Source organism: Ranitomeya imitator, chromosome 9 (genome assembly GCF_032444005.1).
Source record: "Ranitomeya imitator isolate aRanImi1 chromosome 9, aRanImi1.pri, whole genome shotgun sequence".
NCBI lineage: Eukaryota > Metazoa > Chordata > Amphibia > Anura > Dendrobatidae > Ranitomeya > Ranitomeya imitator.
Window position 1 is genome coordinate 14,097,983 of NC_091290.1, and position 24,858 is coordinate 14,122,840.

General features: G+C 48.6%; 2 protein-coding genes across 2 annotated transcripts in view; one reads left to right on the forward strand and one right to left on the reverse strand.

Moving 5' to 3' along the window:
* The first annotated feature begins 993 nt into the window (after nt 1-993).
* The window catches only part of PRR5L (proline rich 5 like), a 44,650-nt gene continuing 20,785 nt past the window's right edge, over nt 994-24,858 (forward strand). Inside the window, exons 1-3 of the mRNA XM_069740336.1 lie at nt 994-1,122; nt 20,684-20,919; nt 22,241-22,321. Coding sequence (XP_069596437.1) covers nt 20,750-20,919; nt 22,241-22,321 — 251 coding nt within the window. The 5' untranslated portion in view covers nt 994-1,122; nt 20,684-20,749. The remainder of the gene's footprint in view (nt 1,123-20,683; nt 20,920-22,240; nt 22,322-24,858) is intronic.
* On the reverse strand, nt 10,524-12,101 carry LOC138648581 (adhesive plaque matrix protein-like). The gene has a single exon (XM_069738370.1). It carries the CDS (start codon nt 12,099-12,101, stop codon nt 10,524-10,526), a length of 1,578 nt encoding a protein of 525 aa, XP_069594471.1.

The window sequence follows — 24,858 nt, forward strand, 5'->3', positions numbered from 1 at the left end:
ACCACTCCATCCGACGTTCAGCATTGTGCTTGGTGATGTACAGCCGTTCAGCCGTGAAGCTCCCGGCAGGGGCGCAGTGTTTGTACTGACACCAGAGGAGGTCTGGACTCTGTAGTTATGGGGTCAGCAGAGCGGTGGTGACTTTTCTGCCCTCTGCTCCTCAGCACTTGGCTCCCCGCTCGGTAACGTTACGGGGTCCGAGTTGCTGTGGTGCTTGCTCCTATCACAGGACGGTTCTGGTATCAGGAGCTCTGCACCACCGGCCGCTTTGTCACATGGTAGTAAAGAAAGACATGGCGGGGGGCTGGAGGTTATACACCGAGGGTGGGGGGCCAAGTGCTATACACCGGGTGGATAATGGGGCTAGATTTTATGCAATGGGGGGCAATAGGGTGGGATGGTTATACACAGGGGGACAAGGGCCTGATGTTATACACAAGGGGGCAATGTGGCCGATTAAGACCCATGTCCCAATACTTTTCTCCATATAGCGGCGAGATAGGCGGTAAAGCATCTCCGGCGTACGCCATGGTGTAATATACGGGTTGACGGTGGGTAGCCTCGTTGGATGACCTAATATACAAAATAGCTGTAAGGTTAGGGGGGCTGCAGAATGGTGGATGAGAAATCCAACTATTTGATGTTATTTCCTCTTCATTAACCGGATGGCGAGGGCGCGGGGGGCATACGGGGGCCATACGGTGGGACGGTCGTTTTCCAGCGCCGCCGTCATGAATAATACATAGGAGCCATGTGAGCTACACGGATCATACAAGAATCCCCCAGGCATCATTCATGCCCCTTGTTCGGCCTAGGTTTCCTGGTGACCCCAGAACCGACAATGCCATGACAGATATAGCCAGAGAAGGGCACATCCTCAGAATGGGGTCACACCAGGAAACTTCCTGAGGAGGAGCAGATGAGAGAGAGTTAATGGCCACAGACAGAGGGGTGGAGAGATGTGAGCAATGGGTGGAGGAGAAGAGCAGATCACAGGCTCCAGAGCTAAAGTGTGACATTCCTGCAGGGAGGCTGAGGAGAAGTGCAGACCCCCTGGCTGTGCAGAGTCAGGGGTCTTCATGAGCATCTGCTCAGGGTGGGGACAGCAGGCACCAGCTCGGGGTGAGTACTGAAGTATCAGGGGAACAGCCAGCCCTGCTTCCTAAATCATGCAAGGGTTTCATGCATTTTAGTCCTTTTGCAAAACAATGATGTCAGTGATGTATTCTAGTGCAGCAGAGCTGTGTTTGTCAGGGCAGCAGAGCTGTGTTTGTCACATGCAGTAGAGCTGTGTTTGTCAGGGCAGCAGAGCTGTGTTTGTCAGGGCAGCAGAGCTGTGTTTGTCACATGCAGTAGAGCTGTGTTTGTCAGGGCAGCAGAGCTGTGTTTGTCAGGGCAGCAGAGCTGTGTTTGTCAGGGCAGCAGGGCTGTGTTTGTCAGGGCAGGAGAGCTGTGTTTGTCACATGCAGCAGAGCTGTGTTTGTCAGGGCAGGAGAGCTGTGTTTGTCACATGCAGCAGAGCTGTGTTTGTCAGGGCAGCAGAGCTGTGTTTGTCAGGGCAGGAGAGCTGTGTTTGTCACATGCAGCAGAGCTGTGTTTGTCAGGGCAGCAGAGCTGTGTTTGTCAGGGCAGGAGAGCTGTGTTTGTCACATGCAGCAGAGCTGTGTTTGTCAGGGCAGCAGAGCTGTGTTTGTCACATGCAGTAGAGCTGTGTTTGTCAGGGCAGCAGAGCTGTGTTTGTCAGGGCAGCAGAGCTGTGTTTGTCAGGGCAGGAGAGCTGTGTTTGTCACATGCAGCAGAGCTGTGTTTGTCAGGGCAGCAGAGCTGTGTTTGTCACATGCAGCAGAGCTGTGTTTGTCAAGGCAGCGGTGCTGTGTTTGTCAGGGCAGCGGTGCTGTGTTTGTCAGGGCAGCAGAGCTGTGTTTGTCAGGGCAGCAGGGCTGTGTTTGTCAGGGCAGGAGAGCTGTGTTTGTCACATGCAGCAGAGCTGTGTTTGTCAGGGCAGGAGAGCTGTGTTTGTCACATGCAGCAGAGCTGTGTTTGTCAGGGCAGCAGAGCTGTGTTTGTCAGGGCAGGAGAGCTGTGTTTGTCACATGCAGCAGAGCTGTGTTTGTCAGGGCAGCAGAGCTGTGTTTGTCACATGCAGTAGAGCTGTGTTTGTCAGGGCAGCAGAGCTGTGTTTGTCAGGGCAGCAGAGCTGTGTTTGTCAGGGCAGCAGAGCTGTGTTTGTCAGGGCAGGAGAGCTGTGTTTGTCACATGCAGCAGAGCTGTGTTTGTCAGGGCAGCAGAGCTGTGTTTGTCAGGGCAGCAGAGCTGTGTTTGTCAGGGCAGCAGAGCTGTGTTTGTCAGGGCAGGAGAGCTGTGTTTGTCACATGCAGCAGAGCTGTGTTTGTCAGGGCAGCAGAGCTGTGTTTGTCACATGCAGCAGAGCTGTGTTAAGGCAGCGGTGCTGTGTTTGTCAGGGCAGCGGTGCTGTGTTTGTCAGGGCAGCAGAGCTGTGTTTGTCACATGCAGCAGAGCTGTGTTTGTCACATGCAGTGAAGCCTGTTTTTTGTATAGTTGTGCTGAGTTGGTCAGAGGTAGTGGACCTGTGTCAGTACAGTAGAGCCCAGCAGATGTAGCAGAGAGAAAGTTGTCATTTTTACAGCTCATTGTTATTTAATTCTTCTTGTAGTTTTACATGTTGCAGGTTTTTTTTTTTATTATTATTTTGCTGCATTTCTTGAACAATTACAGTATGTGAATGCAGCCAAGGTTGACAACCGACATGTGTCATCACAATGCGGAGGAAATGCAGATCCGGCTCTGCTACACCTGTGCAATCATTTCTGTATTTTGGAAAACATGTATTGAACTATGTCAGAATCTGGTGTCTTATCTCCTGTTCAGCCGCGTATTGTAAAATGAAGCTGTTGGTTGTTTTAGGTAATTGTTCTATAAGCAACTTTCTATTATCTTATTCTTGCTTTTTATTTATTTTACTTGCTTATATATCACCATCATATTCATCATCACTGTCACCATTGGGGCTCACAGTCTAAACTCCCTATTAGGCCAGTGTCACATGTCCAGATATTTCCGGTACCGGAAGAAACGGTCCTGGTGCTATCCATGTCCATGTGTGCACGTAGATCGTCTGTGTGCCGTCAGTGTTTCTCATCCGTGTCTCTGTGTATTGAAACTATTTTTTTCATTTTTAACCCTATGAATTATGGCATCCGTGTGCGGTACATGTTTACACGCACCCATTGACTTTAATGGGTCCGTGTGATCCGTGTGATCCGTGCGCTCCCATGAACACTGACATGTCTCCGTGTTTTGCACACAGACACAAGGTCCGTGAAAACACGCTAACATGTGCAGAGACACATTGATTTTAATGTGTCTACGTGAGTCAGTGTCTCCGGTACGTGAGGAAACTGTCACCTCACGTACCGGAGCCACTGACGTGTGAAACCGGCCTTAGTATGTCTTTAGGAGAAACTGGAGGAATCCCACGCAAACACGGGGAGAGAACATACAAACTCCTTGCAGATGTTGTCCCTGGTGGGATTTGAACCCAGGACTCCAGCACTCCAAATCAACAGTGTTAACCACTGAGCCCCCGTGCAGTGTTAACCACTGAGCCACCGTGCAGTGTTAACCACTGGGCCACCGTGCAGTGTTAACGACTGAGTCACCGTGCAGAGTTAACCACTGAGCCACCGTGCAGTGTTAACCACTGGGCCACCGTGCAGTGTTAACCACTGAGCCACCGTGCAGTGTTAACGACTGAGTCACCGTGCAGAGTTAACCACTGAGCCCCCGTGCAGAGTTAACCACTGAGCCACCGTGCAGTGTTAACCACTGAGCCACCGTGCAGAGTTAACCACTGAGCCACCGTTCAGAGTTAACCACTGAGCCACCGTGCAGAGTTAACCACTGAGCCACCGTGCAGTGTTAACCACTGAGCCACCGTGCAGAGTTAACCACTGAGCCACCGTGCAGTGTTAACCACTGGGCCACCGTTCAGAGTTAACCACTGAGCCACCGTGCAGTGTTAACGACTGAGTCACCGTGCAGAGTTAACCACTGAGCCCCCGTGCAGAGTTAACCACTGAGCCACCGTGCAGTGTTAACCACTGAGCCACCGTGCAGTGTTAACGACTGAGTCACCGTGCAGAGTTAACCACTGAGCCCCCGTGCAGTGTTAACCACTGAGCCACCGTGCAGTGTTAACCACTGAGCCACCGTGCAGAGTTAACCACTGAGCCACCGTGCAGTGTTAACCACTGAGCCACCGTGCAGAGTTAACCACTGAGCCACCGTGCAGTGTTAACCACTGGGCCACCGTTCAGAGTTAACCACTGGGCCACCGTTCAGAGTTAACCACTGAGCCACCGTGCAGAGTTAACCACTGAGTCACCGTGCAGTCTTAACCACTGAGCCACCGTGCAGTGTTAACCACTGGGCCACCGTGCAGTGTTAACCACTGGGCCACCGTGCAGTGTTAACGACTGAGTCACCGTGCAGAGTTAACCACTGAGCCCCCGTGCAGTGTTAACCACTGGGCCACCGTGCAGTGTTAACGACTGAGTCACCGTGCAGAGTTAACCACTGAGCCACCGTGCAGTGTTAACCACTGGGCCACCGTGCAGTGTTAACCACTGAGCCACCGTGCAGTGTTAACGACTGAGTCACCGTGCAGAGTTAACCACTGAGCCCCCGTGCAGAGTTAACCACTGAGCCACCGTGCAGTGTTAACCACTGAGCCACCGTGCAGAGTTAACCACTGAGCCACCGTGCAGAGTTAACCACTGAGCCACCGTGCAGAGTTAACCACTGAGCCACCGTGCAGTGTTAACCACTGGGCCACCGTTCAGAGTTAACCACTGAGCCACCGTGCAGTGTTAACCACTGAGCCACCGTGCAGTGTTAACGACTGAGTCACCGTGCAGAGTTAACCACTGAGTCACCGTGCAGAGTTAACCACTGAGCCCCCGTGCAGAGTTAACCACTGAGCCACCGTGCAGTGTTAACCACTGAGCCACCGTGCAGTGTTAACGACTGAGTCACCGTGCAGAGTTAACCACTGAGCCCCCGTGCAGTGTTAACCACTGAGCCACCGTGCAGTGTTAACCACTGAGCCACCGTGCAGAGTTAACCACTGAGCCACCGTGCAGTGTTAACCACTGAGCCACCGTGCAGAGTTAACCACTGAGCCACCGTGCAGTGTTAACCACTGGGCCACCGTTCAGAGTTAACCACTGAGCCACCGTGCAGAGTTAACCACTGAGTCACCGTGCAGTCTTAACCACTGAGCCACCGTGCAGTGTTAACCACTGGGCCACCGTGCAGTGTTAACCACTGGGCCACCGTGCAGTGTTAACGACTGAGTCACCGTGCAGAGTTAACCACTGAGCCCCCGTGCAGTGTTAACCACTGAGCCACCGTGCAGTGTTAACCACTGAGCCACCGTGCAGAGTTAACCACTGAGCCACCGTGCAGTGTTAACCACTGAGCCACCGTGCAGAGTTAACCACTGGGCCACCGTGCAGTGTTAACCACTGGGCCACCGTTCAGAGTTAACCACTGGGCCACCGTTCAGAGTTAACCACTGAGCCACCGTGCAGAGTTAACCACTGAGTCACCGTGCAGTCTTAACCACTGAGCCACCGTGCAGTGTTAACCACTGGGCCACCGTGCAGTGTTAACCACTGAGCCACCGTGCAGTGTTAACCACTGAGCCACCGTGCAGTGTTAACCACTGGGCCACCGTGCAGTGTTAACCACTGAGCCACCGTGCAGTGTTAACCACTGAGCCACCGTGCAGTGTTAACCACTGAGTCACCGTGCAGAGTTAACCACTGAGCCCCCGTGCAGTGTTAACCACTGAGCCCCCGTGCAGTGTTAACCACTGAGCCACCGTGCAGTGTTAACCACTGAGTCACCGTGCAGTGTTAACCACTGAGCCACCGTGCAGTGTTAACCACTGAGCCACCGTGCAATGCTATCCCTTGAGCGCCCCCGTCCAGTGCTAACCACTGAGCCACTGTACAGTGTATTCCTCTGAGCCTGCCCCTACAGTGCTATCCCTCGATCTCCCCATACAGTGCTATCCACCGAGCCCCCGTATAGTGCTATCCACTGATTCAGATAAGCCAACAAACCGACACGCGCTTTCCGCCTCATTCCTCTGCTGTTTATGGTCACCTGTATTGTGGTAGTTGTGGCAGTCCGGACGCTGTCGCCATTTACAGAATACAGACTTCCTCTCTTTTCTTTCAGATGTCGGTTTCGTCCGATGGAAGTGAGAGTGAAGCAGCCCAGTAATGGCCGCTGATTGGCTGCAGGGCTCACGTGACATAACAATGTCACGGGAGCCCTGGCGTCGACGTTGCTGAAATGTCATCGGAAGAGTACCAGCTGATTTTTTTTTTTTTTTTTTTTCATGGCGGAAAATAGTAACTGAGAAAGGGATGTCCAAGCAATAGACGATCCCTAAAAAATGTGGCTGCAAAGTGCTTTTAAGTCAATTCCCTAATGTAATGCTTAAAGCTGTCGGAGTCTTGCAGGTTTATTTAGCGTTTCCTTGTAGAATTTTTGGCCGTGTTATACATCATTTTATGGCGCGGGACATTCATGTGAAATAATATTTTCTCAGGAGCAGTTGACTAAAATCATACAATTCCTCCATAGTGGTCAGCAGAATGCCTGAATGCTGTCTGTGCAATCACCAGCAGGGGTGAACATAGCCTCTCTGCTGCCTGATTCAAACTGCAAAACGGCGCCCCCCCACGTAGTAAAATCAGTACAAATAAGTCTTAGCAGGACCATATCTGAGAACCTCAGCTCATCCACATAGGGTAACACACACCAACTCTGCTATATCCCACAAGTGTCAGAGCAGGGATTACAGGGAGAGTCAGTACCAGGTGTTCTGACTGCCGCTCTGCTGCCCCCTGTCTTTAAGGATGCTCCGCCGCCTGAGGCAAAGTATTCAACTTGCCTCATGATAGCAGCACCCCTGATCACCAGATATCATCATTTGAGGTAAAATTTTCAACAGGAACCGCCCAACCCTGAACCGGCTCTGTGAAAACAACTTCCACATCGACATCTGACCATTCAGGTTCTGGTTGTGGTTGATCCCAGTTTGGCTCTCTACCACTAGCGTTACTGGTGTCACCCTGGCCACTGGCAGAGGTCCAGGAATTTGAGACCCGGGAACTCTACAAACAGCTCCTCACATCTCCGCTTCCTTGATTTTGATATTCCGACAATAAAGCATGGCAGACGCCCCCCCTCCTCTGATCACAGAGCATTGACCACTGGTTCTGGGTCCCAGAGACCTGAGATATTAATTTTTTTTTACACCATGAGAACATTTGTAAAATAAAATGGCGCAAGTCACTATACTTTTTAAAAAAAATTATTTTGGGGGTCTTGTTATCCCAGTCTGGACAGAACGATGGACACGCCTGCGCACTAACACTCCAATCATGGTCTATGGGACTGACATGTAGTCCAGTACCGCATTTGGCTATCTCCATCAGTCTCATAGACCATGAATGGGTCAGTGTCATTTAACAAGACCAGGTAAAGTGACCCCCATTACAAAATTGCCTCATGAGCATCCATTAACAGTGCCATCTCAGTACCCCATAAGTGGCGTATATGGTGCTCCCATATCGGTGCCAGTCACAGTACCCCATAAGTGTCACGTATGGTGCTCCCATAACAGTGCCAGTCACAGTACCCCATAAGTGTCGTATATGGTGCTCCCATACCAGTGCCAGTCACAGTACCCCATAAGTGTCGTATATGGTGCTCCCATACCAGTGCCAGTCACAATACCCCATAAGTGTCGTATATGGTGCTCCCATAACAGTGCCAGTCACAGTACCCCATAAGTGTCGTATATGATGCTCCCATAACAGTGCCAGTCACAGTACCCCATAAGTGTCGTATATGATGCTCCCATAGCTACGCCAGTCACAGTACCCCATAAGTGTCGTATATGGTGCTCCCATAACAGTGCCAGTCACAGTACCCCATAAGTGTCGTATATGGTGCTCCCATAACAGTGCCAGTCACAGTACCCCATAAGTGTCGTATATGATGCTCCCATAACAGTGTCGGTCACAGTACCCCATAAGTGTCACGTATGGTGCTCCCATAACAGTGCCGGTCACAGTACCCCAGAAGTCTCGGACATGGTGCTCCCATAGCTACGCCAGTCACAATACCCCACAAGTGTCATGCGTGGTGCTCCCATAACAGTGCCAGCCACAATACCCCATAAGTGTAATGCACGGTGCTCCCCTAGCAGTGCCAGCCACAATTCCCCATAATAGTGTTGGCCGCAGTGCCCACCACACCGCCCCACTAAGGGGTCAACCACTACTTTGATATTGGACACTAAACAGTGTATGAAGCGGTTCCGCGTCATACACTGTTAACATGTGAATGTTGGAGCTGGTAACAGGTGATGGGTGGGGGTCCCGGGTGTCGGACCTCCACTGATCGGATATTGATCACCCGTCCTAAGCATAGGTCCTCAATAGCAAAGTAGTAGACAACCCCTTTAACCGTGTCAACCATGTTGCACCCAAAACAGTACAGTCACAGCACCCACATAAGAGGAACTAAGGTGTCCACATATCAGTAGCAACCATAATGTCCGTCACAATGTGCCATCAATGGTGCCACCACAAGAACCACATCTGTAGGGCCCATATAAGTGGCCTCTTACATCGGTGCCGGTCTTGGCGCTGTGGATCGTTGGTTGTGTAAAGCCAGCAATGGCGTCTCCGATAATCCGGTAGAACAACTTCTCGTTGTCAGGGAAGTTTACTCTTTTTCTCACGGAGTTTCCAGGACATTATCGGAGAGATTTCTATGGTGTCTATCGTGATATATTTTATTGGCCCAAAATTGGTGTAAAAGCAGCGTCTTCTTATCGGTGCGCCCCGTCATGTCCGCTGCTCGCCCTATCACATGTCACGGATTCTGGTATGTGTATTATGGGTGTTACAAGTGTTTACTGTCTGAAAAAGGATTTTATGGATGAGTAATTTCACATGGAACTTCAAAAAGAGGAAGCGCAGGACTATAAACAAGTCCTAATGAGCGCTACCGAGGCCAGAGTCAATAGAGCCAATAATGGAGCGCAGGACACGGCGCCATGTCTGGGAAAGAGAAAGGGGCGCACCACATACTAACCCTATTCATCTAGTAAACCAGCTGGATTGTTCTGGTGATCCAGACTTCTGTCCTGACACCGTTATGCTCGGTGGCGGGCTGGCTTGTGTATGTTCGGTGGCGGGCTTCCTTGTGTATGCTCTGTGGCGGGCTCTCTTGTGTATGCTCGGTGGCGGGCTCTCTTGTGTATGCTCTGTGGCGGGCTCTCTTGTGTATGCTCGGTGGCGGGCTTCCTTGTGTATGCTCGGTTGCGGGCTCTCTTGTGTATGCTCTGTGGCGGGCTCTCTTGTGTATGCTCGGTGGCTGGCTGGCTTGTGTATGCTCGGTGGCGGGCTCTCTTGTGTATGCTCAGTGGCGGGCTTCCTTGTGTATGCTCGGTGGCGGGCTCTCTTGTGTATGCTCAGTGGCGGGCTTCCTTGTGTATGCTCGGTTGCGGGCTCTCTTGTGTATGCTCGGTGGCGGGCTCTCTTGTGTATGCTCGGTGGCGGGCTTCCTTGTGTATGCTCGGTTGCGGGCTCTCTTGTGTATGCTCGGTGGCGGGCTCTCTTGTGTATGCTCGGTGGCTGGCTGGCTGGCTTGTGTATGCTCGGTGGCGGGCTCTCTTGTGTATGCTCGGTGGCGGGCTTCCTTGTGTATGCTCGGTGGCGGGCTTCCTTGTGTATGCTCTGTGGCGGGCTTCCTTGTGTATGCTCGGTGGGTGGCTGACTTGTGTATGCTTGGTGGCGGTCTCTCTTGTGTATGCTTGGTGGCGGTCTCTCTTGTGTATGCTCGGTGGCTGGCTCTCTTGTGTATGCTCGGTGGCTGGCTCTCTTGTGTATGCTCAGTGGCGGGCTTCCTTGTGTATGCTCGGTGGGTGGCTGACTTGTGTATGCTTGGTGGCGGTCTCTCTTGTGTATGCTTGGTGGCGGTCTCTCTTGTGTATGCTCGGTGGCTGGCTCTCTTGTGTATGCTCGGTGGCTGGCTCTCTTGTGTATGCTCAGTGGCGGGCTTCCTTGTGTATGCTCGGTGGGTGGCTGACTTGTCTATGCTTGGTGGCGGTCTCTCTTGTGTATGCTTGGTGGCGGTCTCTCTTGTGTATGCTCGGTGGCTGGCTCTCTTGTGTATGCTCGGTGGCTGGCTCTCTTGTGTATGCTCAGTGGCGGGCTTCCTTGTGTATGCTCGGTGGCGGGCTTCCTTGTGTATGCTCGGTGGCGGGCTTCCTTGTGTATGCTCGGTGGCGGGCTTCCTTGTGTATGCTCGGTGGCGGGCTCTCTTGTGTATGCTTGGTGGCGGTCTCTCTTGTGTATGCTCGGTGGCGGTCTCTCTTGTGTATGCTCGGTGGCTGGCTCTCTTGTGTATGCTCAGTGGCGGGCTTCCTTGTGTATGCTCGGTGGGTGGCTGACTTGTGTATGCTTGGTAGCGGTCTCTCTTGTGTATGCTCGGTGGCTGGCTCTCTTGTGTATGCTCGGTGGTGGGCTCTCTTGTGTATGCTCAGTGGCGGGCTTCCTTGTGTATGCTTGGTGGCGGGCTTCCTTGTGTATGCTTGGTGGCGGGCTTCCTTGTGTATGCTTGGTGGCGGGCTTCCTTGTGTATGCTCGGTGGCGGGCTTCCTTGTGTATGCTCGGTGGCGGGCTCTCTTGTGTATGCTCGGTGGGTGGCTGACTTGTGTATGCTCGGTGGCTGGCTGGCTTGTGTATGCTTGGTGGCGGACTCTCTTGTGTATTCTCGGTGGCGGGCTTCCTTGTGTATGCTCGGTGGTGGGCTCTCTTGTGTATGCTCGGTGGTGGGCTCTCTTGTGTATGCTCGGTGGTGGGCTTCCTTGTGTATGCTCGGTGGCTGGCTTCCTTGTGTATGCTCGGTGGTGGGCTCTCTTGTGTATGCTCGGTGGTGGGCTTCCTTGTGTATGCTCGGTGGTGGGCTTCCTTGTGTATGCTCGGTGGCTGGCTTCCTTGTGTATGCTCGGTGGCGGGCTTCCTTGTGTATGCTCGGTGGCTGGCTTCCTTGTGTATGCTCGGTGGCAAGCTTCCTTGTGTATGCTCGGTGGTGGGCTTCCTTGTGTATGCTCGGTGGTGGGCTTCCTTGTGTATGCTCGGTGGCGGGCTTCCTTGTGTATGCTCGGTGGCGGGCTTCCTTGTGTATGCTCGGTGGTGGGCTTCCTTGTGTATGCTCGGTGGCGGGCTCTCTTGTGTATGCTCGGTGGCGGTGTCTCTTGTGTATGCTCGGTGGTGGGCTTCCTTGTGTATGCTCGGTGGCGGTCTCTCTTGTGTATGCTCGGTGGTGGGCTCTCTTGTGTATGCTCGGTGGTGGGCTTCCTTGTGTATGCTCGGTGGTGGGCTCTCTTGTGTATGCTCGGTGGTGGGCTCTCTTGTGTATGCTCGGTGGTGGGCTTCCTTGTGTATGCTCGGTGGCTGGCTTCCTTGTGTATGCTCGGTGGTGGGCTCTCTTGTGTATGCTCGGTGGTGGGCTTCCTTGTGTATGCTCGGTGGTGGGCTTCCTTGTGTATGCTCGGTGGCTGGCTTCCTTGTGTATGCTCGGTGGCGGGCTTCCTTGTGTATGCTCGGTGGCTGGCTTCCTTGTGTATGCTCGGTGGCAAGCTTCCTTGTGTATGCTCGGTGGTGGGCTTCCTTGTGTATGCTCGGTGGTGGGCTTCCTTGTGTATGCTCGGTGGCGGGCTTCCTTGTGTATGCTCGGTGGCGGGCTTCCTTGTGTATGCTCGGTGGTGGGCTTCCTTGTGTATGCTCGGTGGCGGGCTCTCTTGTGTATGCTCGGTGGCGGTGTCTCTTGTGTATGCTCGGTGGTGGGCTTCCTTGTGTATGCTCGGTGGCGGTCTCTCTTGTGTATGCTCGGTGGCGGTGTCTCTTGTGTACGCTCGGTGGTGGGCTGGCTTGCATATACTCGGTGGTTGGCGGGCTGGCTTGTGTATATTCGGTGGCGGGCATGCCACACATCTGTGCCCATCTGCAGAATAATTGTATACCCGCATATACGGGTCTATGCTGGATCGCCACTCCATTGATGGTCAACGGGGCTGTTGGAAATAGTGGCGAAGCACTGTATTCGGCAGTCCCATGTACAATGAATGGAGCCGAAGCTGAGCATGTGTTCACGCTCCATTTTCTGGAACAGTGGTCGCACACCCAGTGATCCGTAAGTTATCTCCTATCCTATATGTGGGATGTAATATGGAAGCTGAGGATGTGTTACTGCCTAAATGGGCAAAAATGTAGCCTTTCAGGATTGCAGGAAAGCTGAGTGATAATCATATCGAGAGCTGTAATGGCAGTCGTATGCATGTAAAGGGGAATTCTAAGTTGTAAATGTTGGCAAACGGCCCGGTAGACGAGTCCACGATGGCGGGCCGGTCCTGTAACAGTTGGCACGGTGCAGACGGTGAGTGCATTTCTCACTAACACATAAGTCAGTGTTATAAAAGTTGCACTGGTGGCAATAATGGGAGGGAATCTTGGGGATCCCCAAATTCTGTGTCCAGCCCTCTTCTTCTTGATCTGGGGGGCACTTATCCGATAACATCAGCTGTCTGCTGGGCTGAGACAAGCAGTAATCGTCTGCATGCGACCACATGAGATCAGAGAACACAAGCTTCATAGAAAGAAGAGAAATTCACTTAATGAGGGTGTTACCGGCCGCGACCCCAAATTGTCATAAGCAACATCACTGATGATAATCTCCTATAGAGGTTGTCAATTTCCATTTCCAGGAAGAATAATAGAGGGACAACGGACAAAGTTTGGGTAGAGCTTGGAATAGGATGATTTTATTATAATAAAAGATGCCCCATTTGCTCCCCCCCAGCCATCTTGGGAAATCAGGGTCCAGGACCTGTAGAAGATTTGGGGGTCACCTGTCATGCTTCTTGTGAATTCTTGTATCATCTTGGGCCCAGGAATCCGAATAACCCCTATGATCACTTTGCAAGTCTAGAAAAGCTGTCGAACACGGGCGGAACTGTGTATCGAGTCGGACTATGACCCCCATTGTCTCTGGACACTATATTGTATGTGGTAAGACGAGGAAAGAGCCGAGGAAGCTCCCCTGGGCGACCACACAAACGTCCTATCAGAATATAATGGCAGATGTAGCAGAGCTGAGCTTGTCTCTTACATTTTTTTTAAAGGGAATGTCTCATCGTAAAATGACCTATTGTTTAAATCATGTTTTTGTGTTGCAGGGATTTTCACAAAAATGTTTACTTTTATTCCATATCCCAATCTTTACGAAAAAACGAACATGTAGAAATCTTCCAATTATCACAGAGGACACAGGACACTGCGGCTATTTTAAACTCCTATTTCCTTTCAGGAAGCGTTTTTTTCAGCAGGTTCCTTAACATCAAAGGCAGGATTACAATGACTGGTAACACCTCTATTATTATTATTATTATTATTATTTGGCCTTTGACTCCATCTTGAGCCATAGCGACTTGATAGGTTAACGATCTGTAGGAAGATTGATCATGTGTAGTCTAGATAGGTCCCCCAGGGTCTTTTCCGCTGTTATATTCATAGTATCAAGCCACAACACCTCTGTACCCAGCTGATAACACAGGATCCACTATTCACAATAGGTGATGTCACAGCTCACCTCCTCCTCCTGTACAATGACCGATAACACCTCTATATACAGTAGATTACACAGGATCCATCATTCACAATAGGTGATGTCACAGCTCACCTCCTCCTTCTCCTGTACAATGACTGATGACAGCTCTATATACAGTAGATAACACAGGATCCACCATTCACAATAGGTGATGTTACAGCTCACCTCCTCCTCCTGTACAATGACTGATAACACCTCTATATACAGTAGATAATACAGGATCCACCATTCACGATAGGTGATGTCACAGCTCACCTCCCCCTCCTGTACAATGACTGATAACACCTCTATATACAGTAGATAATACAGGATCCACCATTCACGATAAGTGATGTTACAGCTCACCTCCTCCTCCTGTGCAATGACTGATACCACCTCTATATACAGTAGATAATACAGGATCCACCATTCACGATAGGTGATGTCACAGCTCACCTCCTCCTGTACAATGACTGATAACACCTCTATATACAGTAGATAATACAGGATCCACCATTCACGATAAGTGATGTTACAGCTCACCTCCTCCTCCTGTGCAATGACTGATACCACCTCTATATACAGTACATAATACAGGATCCACCATTCACGATAGGTGATGTCACAGCCCACCTCCTCCTTGCTTCACTTTTTTGTGGCATTTAAGATTCATAGACTTGTGTTGCGCCGAGGTCTGTTTCGGCGATATTGCCCCTCGTCATTGCAAAGTATAAGATCTGCTGTGGCTAGGTGAGAGGCTAAGACTGGGATCTAACAGGTAAGTTTAAGGCCTTTAAGTCTCCTCATACTGGCGTGCCAGACCTGGCTTGTCACTCTCCACAAGGAGAAACCTTACCTCTTAGATCCCAGTCTTAGCCTCTTACCTAGCCACAGCAGATCTCATACTTTGAACTGACGAGGGGCAATAACACGAAACACCGTGTCAGCAAATGTACATTCTGATTGGCTTTTATCCTCAGTCATATTGCAAGCAGTGGTGTACCGCCAATGCCAGCAGGCCACACGACTGCTACGGGGCCCGTGAGCCGGGGGGTGCCTGGCGCCAGCAGCTGGCCGCAAGTCATCGTAAGCAATGGTGATGGAGGAGGGAGCATCTGCTGACGCTTCCTGCCCCATCGTTCTACCTCGGCATCTGACTTAGAGCAGCAGGCGAGATGGTGTCATTACAGCGCGCTTGTTGTGCAGCGTTTCACACCACACGCTCAGGAGACCGGATCATCAGGTGGAACGAGAAAAGGTGAGTATTTGTTTTTGTTTTTAAATCAGTGACTGGTGGCCATAATAGAGTATGGGGGACCATGGGGACTGCATTCTACTATATGAAGATTTATGGGGGGAGCATTATACTATATGGGGCACATTATACTATATGGAGGGCTTTGTGGGGCCATTATAATATTTGGAGGGCTATGTAGGGGCCACTGTACTGTATGCAAGCAATTATATAGCGAGAAGGTTTGTGTGGGGGCCATCATACTGTGTGGAGGTCTATAGTGCAGGGTGTGGAGAGGTATGGGGCCATTCTACTGTATGAAGGCCCATTATACTGCATGGAGGGCTGTGTAGTGGTCATAGTTGGGGAACATACTGTGTTGGGGTCACCATACTTTGTCTTGGGAGTTGAGGTGGGGTACAGTAGGGTCATTATATTGTGCATGTGGAGGAATTCCCCATGGGGGTATCGTACTGTGTTTGGGGGGCACTTTTGTTGGCATCATACTTTATGGTGGCAGTGAAAGAGGAATCTAGGACTTCAGCAGAAGTAAAATTAATTTGTAAAGGCTGCAAAATTGTGATTTTTTTTTTTTTTATTTTTTTTATTTTTTTTGAGGCGGGCAATTAGATCTTTTGCTATTGGGCACCATTATTGCAAGGCTCGTTAAAAGGTCAATAATGACTGTTAGGATTGCTCCTTCTAATAGGTGGCACTAGAGTTTTAGTCCTCTTCCTCTCTGAAGAGACAGTTTGCATTTATCCCGGAGGAGCACACATGGCTTATAAGTCTCCTCATACTGGCATATCACTCTCTACAAGGTGAAACCGTGCCCCCTTCGATCCCATTTTTCCAAGTGTCTGATCTAGTGCGTTCCTGAGCCATAGGGCAGCGGGTACCCACAGCCATAATCTGTGATGTATTCAGCCACGTGCTCTCGCTGCTGCTGTGGTTTATTCCTAACCCCCCGACCTTACAAAAATCCATATTCAATCGTCATCATAACCCAGCGGCCGCTTTATGGATTGCAGCTCGTCCTCGCCGTTAATCATTGACCGCTGTAAAAGCTAATCAATAACTCCAAATTCTTCATAAATGCACAATGATGGCAATCAACCAGCGTTTATGTGACTTCGTTATGTCGCTTCGTGCTCGTGCCGGTTGGGGAGAGGGCGCAGGGAGGACCCGGCGTTCTTTAGAAACTTCACAGCTGACATTTCTGATGAATTTCTTCTTCCACACGGCTTTGGTGTTCGGGGACATTTTGCAACTGGTGTCGAAAGGGCCGCACATTTTGAGTTTGGGGTTGTGTAATGGGTCACAGTTTATCTATTACATTTATTATATATCACCATTAATTCCACAGCGCTTTACATGCATTCTCATCACTGTCCCCATCGGGGCTCACAACCTACATTCCCTATCATCATGTTTTTGGAGTATGGAAGGAAACCGGAGGAAACTTGTGCAAACACGGGAAGAAGATACAAACTCCTTGTAGATATTGTTGTTGGTGGGATTTGAACCCGGGTCAGCAGTGTTGCAATACTACAGCGCTGACTACTGAGCCCCTGAGCGGTGCAAACCTCTGAGCCAGGGTACGGGGCTGACTCTGTGAGCCAGGGTACGGGGCTGACTCTGTGAGCCAGGGTACGGCGCTGACTCTGTGAGCCAGGGCACGGCGCTGACTCTGTGAGCCAGGGTACGGCGCTGACTCTGTGAGCCAGGGTACGGGGCTGACTCTGTGAGCCAGGGTACGGGGCTGACTCTGTGAGCCAGGGTACGGGGCTGACTCTGTGAGCCAGGGTACGGGGCTGACTCTGTGAGCCAGGGTACGGGGCTGACTCTGTGAGCCAGGGTACGGGGCTGACTCTGTGAGCCAGGGTACGGGGCTGACTCTGTGAGCCAGGGTACGGCGCTGACTCTGTGAGCCAGGGTACGGCGCTGACTCTGTGAGCCAGGGTACGGGGCTGACTCTGTGAGCCAGGGTACGGGGCTGACTCTGTGAGCCAGGGTACGGGGCTGACTCTGTGAGCCAGGGTACGGCGCTGACTCTGTGAGCCAGGGCACGGCGCTGACTCTGTGAGCCAGGGTACGGCGCTGACTCTGTGAGCCAGGGTACGGGGCTGACTCTGTGAGCCAGGGTACGGGGCTGACTCTGTGAGCCAGGGTACGGCGCTGACTCTGTGAGCCAGGGTACGGCGCTGACTCTGTGAGCCAGGGTACGGCGCTGACTCTGTGAGCCAGGGTACGGGGCTGACTCTGTGAGCCAGGGTACGGGGCTGACTCTGTGAGCCAGGGTACGGGGCTGACTCTGTGAGCCAGGGTACGGGGCTGACTCTGTGAGCCAGGGTACGGGGCTGACTCTGTGAGCCAGGGTACGGGGCTGACTCTGTGAGCCAGGGTACGGCGCTGACTCTGTGAGCCAGGGTACGGCGCTGACTCTGTGAGCCAGGATACGGGGCTGACTCTGTGAGCCAGGGTACGGGGCTGACTCTGTGAGCCAGGGTACGGCGCTGACTCTGTGAGCCAGGGTACGGGGCTGACTCTGTGAGCCAGGGTACGGCGCTGACTCTGTGAGCCAGGGCACGGCGCTGACTCTGTGAGCCAGGGTACGGGGCTGACTCTGTGAGCCAGGGTACGGGGCTGACTCTGTGAGCCAGGGTACGGCGCTGACTCTGTGAGCCAGGGTACGGCGCTGACTCTGTGAGCCAGGGTACGGGGCTGACTCTGTGAGCCAGGGTACGGGGCTGACTCTGTGAGCCAGGGTACGGCGCTGACTCTGTGAGCCAGGGTACGGCGCTGACTCTGTGAGCCAGGGTACGGCGCTGACTCTGTGAGCCAGGGTACGGCGCTGACTCTGTGAGCCAGGGTACGGCGCTGACTCTGTGAGCCAGGGTACGGCGCTGACTCTGTGAGCCAGGGTACGGCGCTGACTCTGTGAGCCACCAGGCAGGCTACAGTTACAGTGTTTTATGCTGTACGGATCACCATCATGACTCTGGCGCCCCAAATAGCATAATTTGCAGAGAAGTGGCAAAATATAGAAAAACTAAATTTTCGTAAACGTGGTGCTATAACCTTTTACCGCACCTCCAATATTATATTTTTTGGTATTATAGGAGTAGTATAATAATACTTTATAATGACAGAGCTTCTTTGTACTTTGACATAAAAAAATCATCTCAACAAATAATTCTTCTCTTTTAACGAAGTCAATTTCCCACTTTTATTAAAACAAACAAAAAAGAAACAACAAAAAATCTATTTATCCAATTTATGTGGGATTTTCTGAAGCCAGAGCTGCAGCGTCTGTCATAACGAGACAACCTGCTGAAATCTATTGTCTTCACTTACTCTACAACATCAGGAAAAAAAAAATAAAACAAAAAAATAAATAAAATTAATATATATATATATTTTATATATATATTTTTTTTTTTATTTGTTTTATTTTTTTTTTCCTGATGTTGTAGAGTAAGTGAAGACAATTGATTTCAGCAGGTTGTCTCGTTATGACAGACATATATATATATATATATATATATATATACATACATACATACATACATACATACTGCTTTTGGAAACTGTCAAGAAGCTGCTGTTGATGGAACTTGTTTTGCAATTCTCCGTTCTTTATTCTAATTATCAGTTGTGTGATCAGCTTTTTTTTTATCCCAAAAAGTTCTGTAATATACCAATCACATCTACAGCCCCGTTCACATTAAGAAATGATTGCTTTTCCATAGCAGTACAGAGACACAACAGTATAAGATCAGTCAACAGCAGGTTGCTGATGGTTTCCTTATGCATATTGGGGTTTTTTCTATTCGGAATGAAACAAACCGAACAATAAGTGCAGAAAGTGAAGAGATACACGACAAAGGGGCAGACATTTTTTGACTTGTTCCTTGTGTAGCTTCGCTTTTTTTTCTTTTTCTTAAAATGACTCATGCGTGGGCCGTTTACAGAATTGCAATTTGTTTTTTTTGAGAAACAAACATCTCACTAAGGGGTTAAATGTAGTCGACCTGTGACTAAGGGAAGTAATGAACAAAGACTGAAGTGACAGTTCTGCAAAATAAAAAAAACCCGTCAGATGCCGCATACCCCCGAATCAGCCGCCCTTGGAAATGCACAGACCGCGCCAAAGCGATCGCTCGGGAAGTGGAGGCGGTTATTCGAAAACCTCCATTCTGGATGGATCATGTTTGTGTGTAATACTGAAGATTACTTCATCAGCCTCCAGTATGTTCTGCAAAGGTCAAAACCGTCTCCTATAAAAAAAGAGGAAGAAATCAGCGGTAAGTATTGTTTTTATTTTTTTTTAAGATGTATTGCCAAAAAAGAATCGACCGACGAGTCCTGAGATAAAGAAGGGGCACTCTGTTGCAACTAATCAGATTGCAGCCATTGTTGTTTTTTTTTTTTTTTTTTTCCCGCAGGACAACCTCTTTCTATACAGTGTATGGGCACCAGAGAGGATCGCCCCTCTATTCGAGACCCCCTCCTATTAGCCTGTACGCTGAAGAACTCCGTCTGACCATAAACAAACCGATCATCCATTTTTGTTTACATTTGCGTTTTTTTTTTTTTTTTATGTAACTGCCGACTCCGACTACACAGGGTTTGTTTGTAGTCTGTATCCATGGAAACAGGTCTGCATAGAACATGCAGATACAAAACAATGTGGAATTTGTAATTAAAAGTTACTTAACTATTTATTTTTATTTTTTTGTATTCTATGTGTACTGGAGCAATACATTAAATTGCCCTTTAAATAATTCTGTCTTAGTGCTGTTGTGTGTTGTTTTTTTTCTTTTTTTTTTTATTGGGGCCGGTCACAAGGATGCTTGAACCTTCATCTGGCTTTTAGGCTTCAGGCTAAAGAGCGAATTACAGCTCTAATAAGCCTCCTCTTGGGAATATAACATTTCATTATTTTTTTTTTTTCCCTGAAAGTGTAATTGGCATTGGGACATGTTCCATACAGATGCAACATATGGCGCCACATGGAGTCTCCGCAGCTCTGCAATGCTCTGCTATAGGGACTCAATGCAGCCTCTGTGGACGTGGATCTGTTTAAAAAAAAAAAAATATATATATATATATATAATTCCATCAAAATCCATTATTTGTAATATTTTGCCCAAGCATTATTTTTTGCGTGTTTTTCACATCCCATACCCTAAAAACAGCTGCTGCAGAACATCATAACACGAGACTCCGCTGCTGCAGAACATCTGAACGCACACGCCTCAGCTGCTGCAGAAGATCCTGGCTCACTCCTTAGCCGCTGCGTTATCATACACTGTTAGGCTGTGTTCACATGCAGCGTTTTTTTTATTAATATTATTCATAATAAAAGCTGTCAGTACCAGAAAAATCTCCGAGATCTCAAGAATCTCATGCACTCGCTCGCTTTTTTTTCGTAACTAAATTTGGAAAACCGCTGCGGGTTTTTTTTTTTTTTTTTTTTTTTTAAACTGCAGCATGTCAATTCTTTCTGCATTTTTGCAGCATTTTTTTTTCACCCATAGAAAGCAATGAGAATGAGCAAAAAAAATAAAAATATTTTTGATTAATAAAATTAACTAATTAGTTTACTACAAAGAAAGCTGAAAAAAAATGCATCAAAATGCTGCGTGTGAACATAGCCTTAATGTTATTAATTCTTTTTTGCAGGTTCTCTCTTTCCCTCGTTCACTCCCGTACATCGCTGCCACGTCTGGCGCTCACCCTCCTGCCCGCATGACTGGGAGTCAGACCCTCCTGCCGTACTTTACGGTGCAGTTGACCAAGATGGGAACGTTCCGGCGCCCTCGGCCTCGCTTCATGAGCTCCCCGGCGCTCAGCGATTTACCGCGCTTTTATGCCGGCAGACCGGCCGCGCAGCTGAATTCCAGCGCAATGTGGAACAGGTACAGTGACATACAATATGGCCGCCATTCCAGCTTTCCCAAACTCCTGAATGACAGATCTCAGAAATCCCTCCGCTGTATAGTACCACTGTGCGGCACCTCGGTGGGAGCAGTAATGGTGCCCAACAAGGCCGTCCTCCGAGATCAGAACCCGGGGACGCTACGGTGAACCTGAATGTGCATGTACCCATCCCCCCTCCGATACCCGCTCTTGTGTTTTTATATTTAGGATTCTAAATCTGAGCATTAATCCCGCAGATAATCCTATATCTGACCTCCAAAGATATTCCCTTCTCTTTTTCCTTTACTTCTTGCTTTAGAGGGGTATTCTCATCTCCAAGATCCCATCCCAATGTGTAGTAGTTGTAATAATAATAATATTAGAAATGTAGTATAGTTCTTCTGATAAGCTATGTGGCTTACCCCATGTGCAGGGCATTGCACTAGCTTAGGTATCCATGGTTGTAATCATGTATGTGGTTGTAACCATGGATACCCAAGCTAGTGCAATGCCCTGCACATGGGGTAAGCCACATAGCTTATCAGAAGAACTATACTACATTTCTAATTGGAGGGGTTTGTTAATATTATTATATATATAATATTATTATTTTTACCTCCTAGTACTCATTGGGATAGGATTTTGGAGACAGGAATACCCCTTTAATGAGGAAATGAAAGCATCTAATTCAAACAATGTTGAAATACAGGTTTAGCGTCCAAGTGCGGCACATGATTGGGTTCATTGGTCTATTGGGCATTTACCCTGAAGAGTATAAGAGTCTGTTAATATGTTGCTGACAATTTTCTTTGTTACATCCATTTTTAGGAGCTCAACCTTGACCTCCTATCACTTCTTAAAGGGGTTGTTTGGGTTTGAAAACTTTAATTTCAACTGCCTACCTTACTGAGTGAATAGAGGAAGGCCCTTTATTCAGGACCCTCAGAAAAAAGTGGCTACAAAGAGTATCTCTTGGTCTGGAGGACCTGGTCCGTGCATTACTCTATGGAAACTGCAATACTTAATTTCCCCTGTGGAGGCACTGCAGGGAAATGTAACACTTGCAGCTGATCGTTGCAGAAAAAGCTGATTGAATGCAATAGAAAAAAAAACAGCCCATGAGAGGTGCTATTTCTTAAAAAGGAGGCCCTTTTATACTATTGGACACACTTTATTTTTAATTGGGGGCCTCAATAGGCCGTGGCTTCTAAGTTTTCTGTCTGTTGTTAGTTATTTCTTCTATTTCTCACCACATTTATGCTACTCAGCTGTTTTGGGACAGATGTCACATACTGAATATTTAGTGGTTTCCTTCCTCAGCGTGCAGAACGCAGTCATCAACGTGTTCAAAGGAGGAGGCCTGCAAGCTAACGAACTCTACTCCCTTAACGAGAACATCAGGTATGGTGTAGAGGGGCCCAGCTGCGAGCTACAAGGTCAACCCCACAACCCTAACCACAATATCACACGGCCGTCGTTTCTCACACTCACCCGCTGCATTATCGCAATTCTCACACTGAACTGTCAGGTTCACACACAAACACTGGCTTTAATAACTTCTTCACGAAGCTTAAAGGAACTGTCCATTGCCATAAATATGTCTTTTATTTTTACCTGGTGTAAACGCCGCTGTTCTCCTGAATCCGGCGACGTTTTTCTTTTCTTCCTGCTCCTCTTCATTCCTGAGATACGGCCTCCTCTTCCCTGTAGATAAATCTAGTTGTCTTAGCAAAAGGGGCGTGTCCTCAACTCTTCTCTGTGGGTTTTTTGAGTAGTCACACCCTGTTGGCTTACAAGACCAAATTTATATACAGTGAGGAGAGGGTCATATCTCGGGAACGGAAAGGCGCAGAAACGAAAGAAAAACATCGCCGGATTCAGGAGAACAGCGACATTTATTATGGGGGGGGGGGGGGGTGATAAAATCTTTTTTGTCAGGTCCTCTTTAATTAACATGATCAGATGTTAAGAATAAAGCTTCTCTTATTTCAGGTTGATATTTTTTTTCCCCTGGAAATGGCTCTAATAAAATAATAATCTGTCATCAGGAACTTGGCGATGGTTTCCAATACCTGTGTTTAAAAATTGAGATAATAATGAATAAAGGAAAAGGATGAGCAAATATGATTTTACAGAATATTTTTTTGTTAATAATATTAATGTTTAAGATTAATTTCTGTAAAGTTTAAGCATCATTCCAAAGTTACTTGCAAAGTGTCTGAAGTTTTGCTATGACTGTCCGCCGGTTGTATTGATGAGTAAAACTGAAAATAGGTGGGGAAAGTGTTAATGAATCGGAAGGTGTAAGGGTAGGAAAAAGTAAAAAAAAATCTAATATATAAAGCTGAATGTGTGTGTGTGTATGTATGTGTGTATGTATGTCTGGGATTGGCATCTGCACCGTCGCAGCTACAATCACAAAATTTTGCACAGTCACACGTCTGGACCATGAGAGCGACATAGGCTATGTTGTGAGGTGAAATTTTAACCCCGCGCGTTCCAATTCACCAAACAATTTTGCCCCTATCTACATAATGGGGAAAAAGTGAAAGGAAAAGTGTTGGAGGCAAATTGACAGCTGCCAGATGTGAACAAGGGGGACTTAAAGAATGAGAGCGATGGCGCCAAAGAGTATATACCGTACAGTTGCTAAGGTGGGGCCCAGACATGGGATACTCACCACACACGGGGATATGAACACACACAAAATGCGCCACACACTACCACGTGCTTGAACACATATTACCCTCAGCACACATTTTACCACAAATACACCAACCTCGCCACATAAAAGTCGAAACACAAAAGTCGCTGCTCAAAACTCGCCACATGCAAAAACTAGGCTCTTGCAAAACTCGCCACAAGTGCAAAACTCGCCACAAGTGCAAAACTCGCCACACGCAAAACTTGCACACGCGGAAAAATTGCCACATGCACAAAAGTTGCAACACATGCAAAAGTTGCCTCACACAAAACTTGCACATACTCAAAAGGCACCACACATAAAACTCGCCACGCGCAAAACTCGCCATGCGCAAAACTTGCTGCACACAACTTGCTACACTAACCTGTCACATGCAACTCGACACACAAAAAGTTGCTACACGCATGTCGCCACACAAAACTCATCTCACAAAAGTCGCTACATGCATGTCGCCACACACAACTCAACACACACAACTTGACAGACGAAACTCGCCCTAAAACACACACAAGTCTGGTATTAGCCTTCAAAAATAAAAATCTGATTAATAAGCAGACAAACTACAACAAATGTACCAAATAGGAAATCCGGCAGCTGTCAGTCACATGACCTGTCTATTATGTGTATGTGTGAGATAATAAATACTGCCAGGGGGAGGGCTTCCTGTTGGCTGGGGATTTATCAGGCTGCCAATTTAGCTTACAAATACTGAGGTAAAAATACTGAGCAAATAATGTGTGAACAAGGTCTAATACAGGAGGAGATGACACACAGGTATATACTATATACAGGGGAGATGACACACAGATATATACTATATACAGGAGAGATGACACAGGTATATACTATATAGAGGAGAGATGACACACAGGTATATAATATATACAGAAGGAGATGGCATACAGATATATACTATATACAGGAGGAGATGACACACAGGTATATACTATATACAGGAGAGATGACACACAGGTATATACTATATACAGGAGAGCTGACACACAGGTATATACTATATAGAGGAGATGACATACAAGTACATATATATACAGGAGGAGATGACACACAGGTATATACTATATACAGGAGAAGATGACACAGGTATATACTATATACAGGAGAAGATGACACAGGTATATACTATATACAGGAGGAGATGACATACAGGTATATGCTATATATAGAAGATGACATGCAGGTATATACTATATACAGGAGGAGATGACACACAGAT

What these genes read in the sequence shown, in the direction of transcription:
- LOC138648581 (XM_069738370.1), bottom strand. Translation starts at nt 12,101, where the DNA reads ATGCCCGCCACCGAATATACACAAGCCAGCCCGCCAACCACCGAGTAT.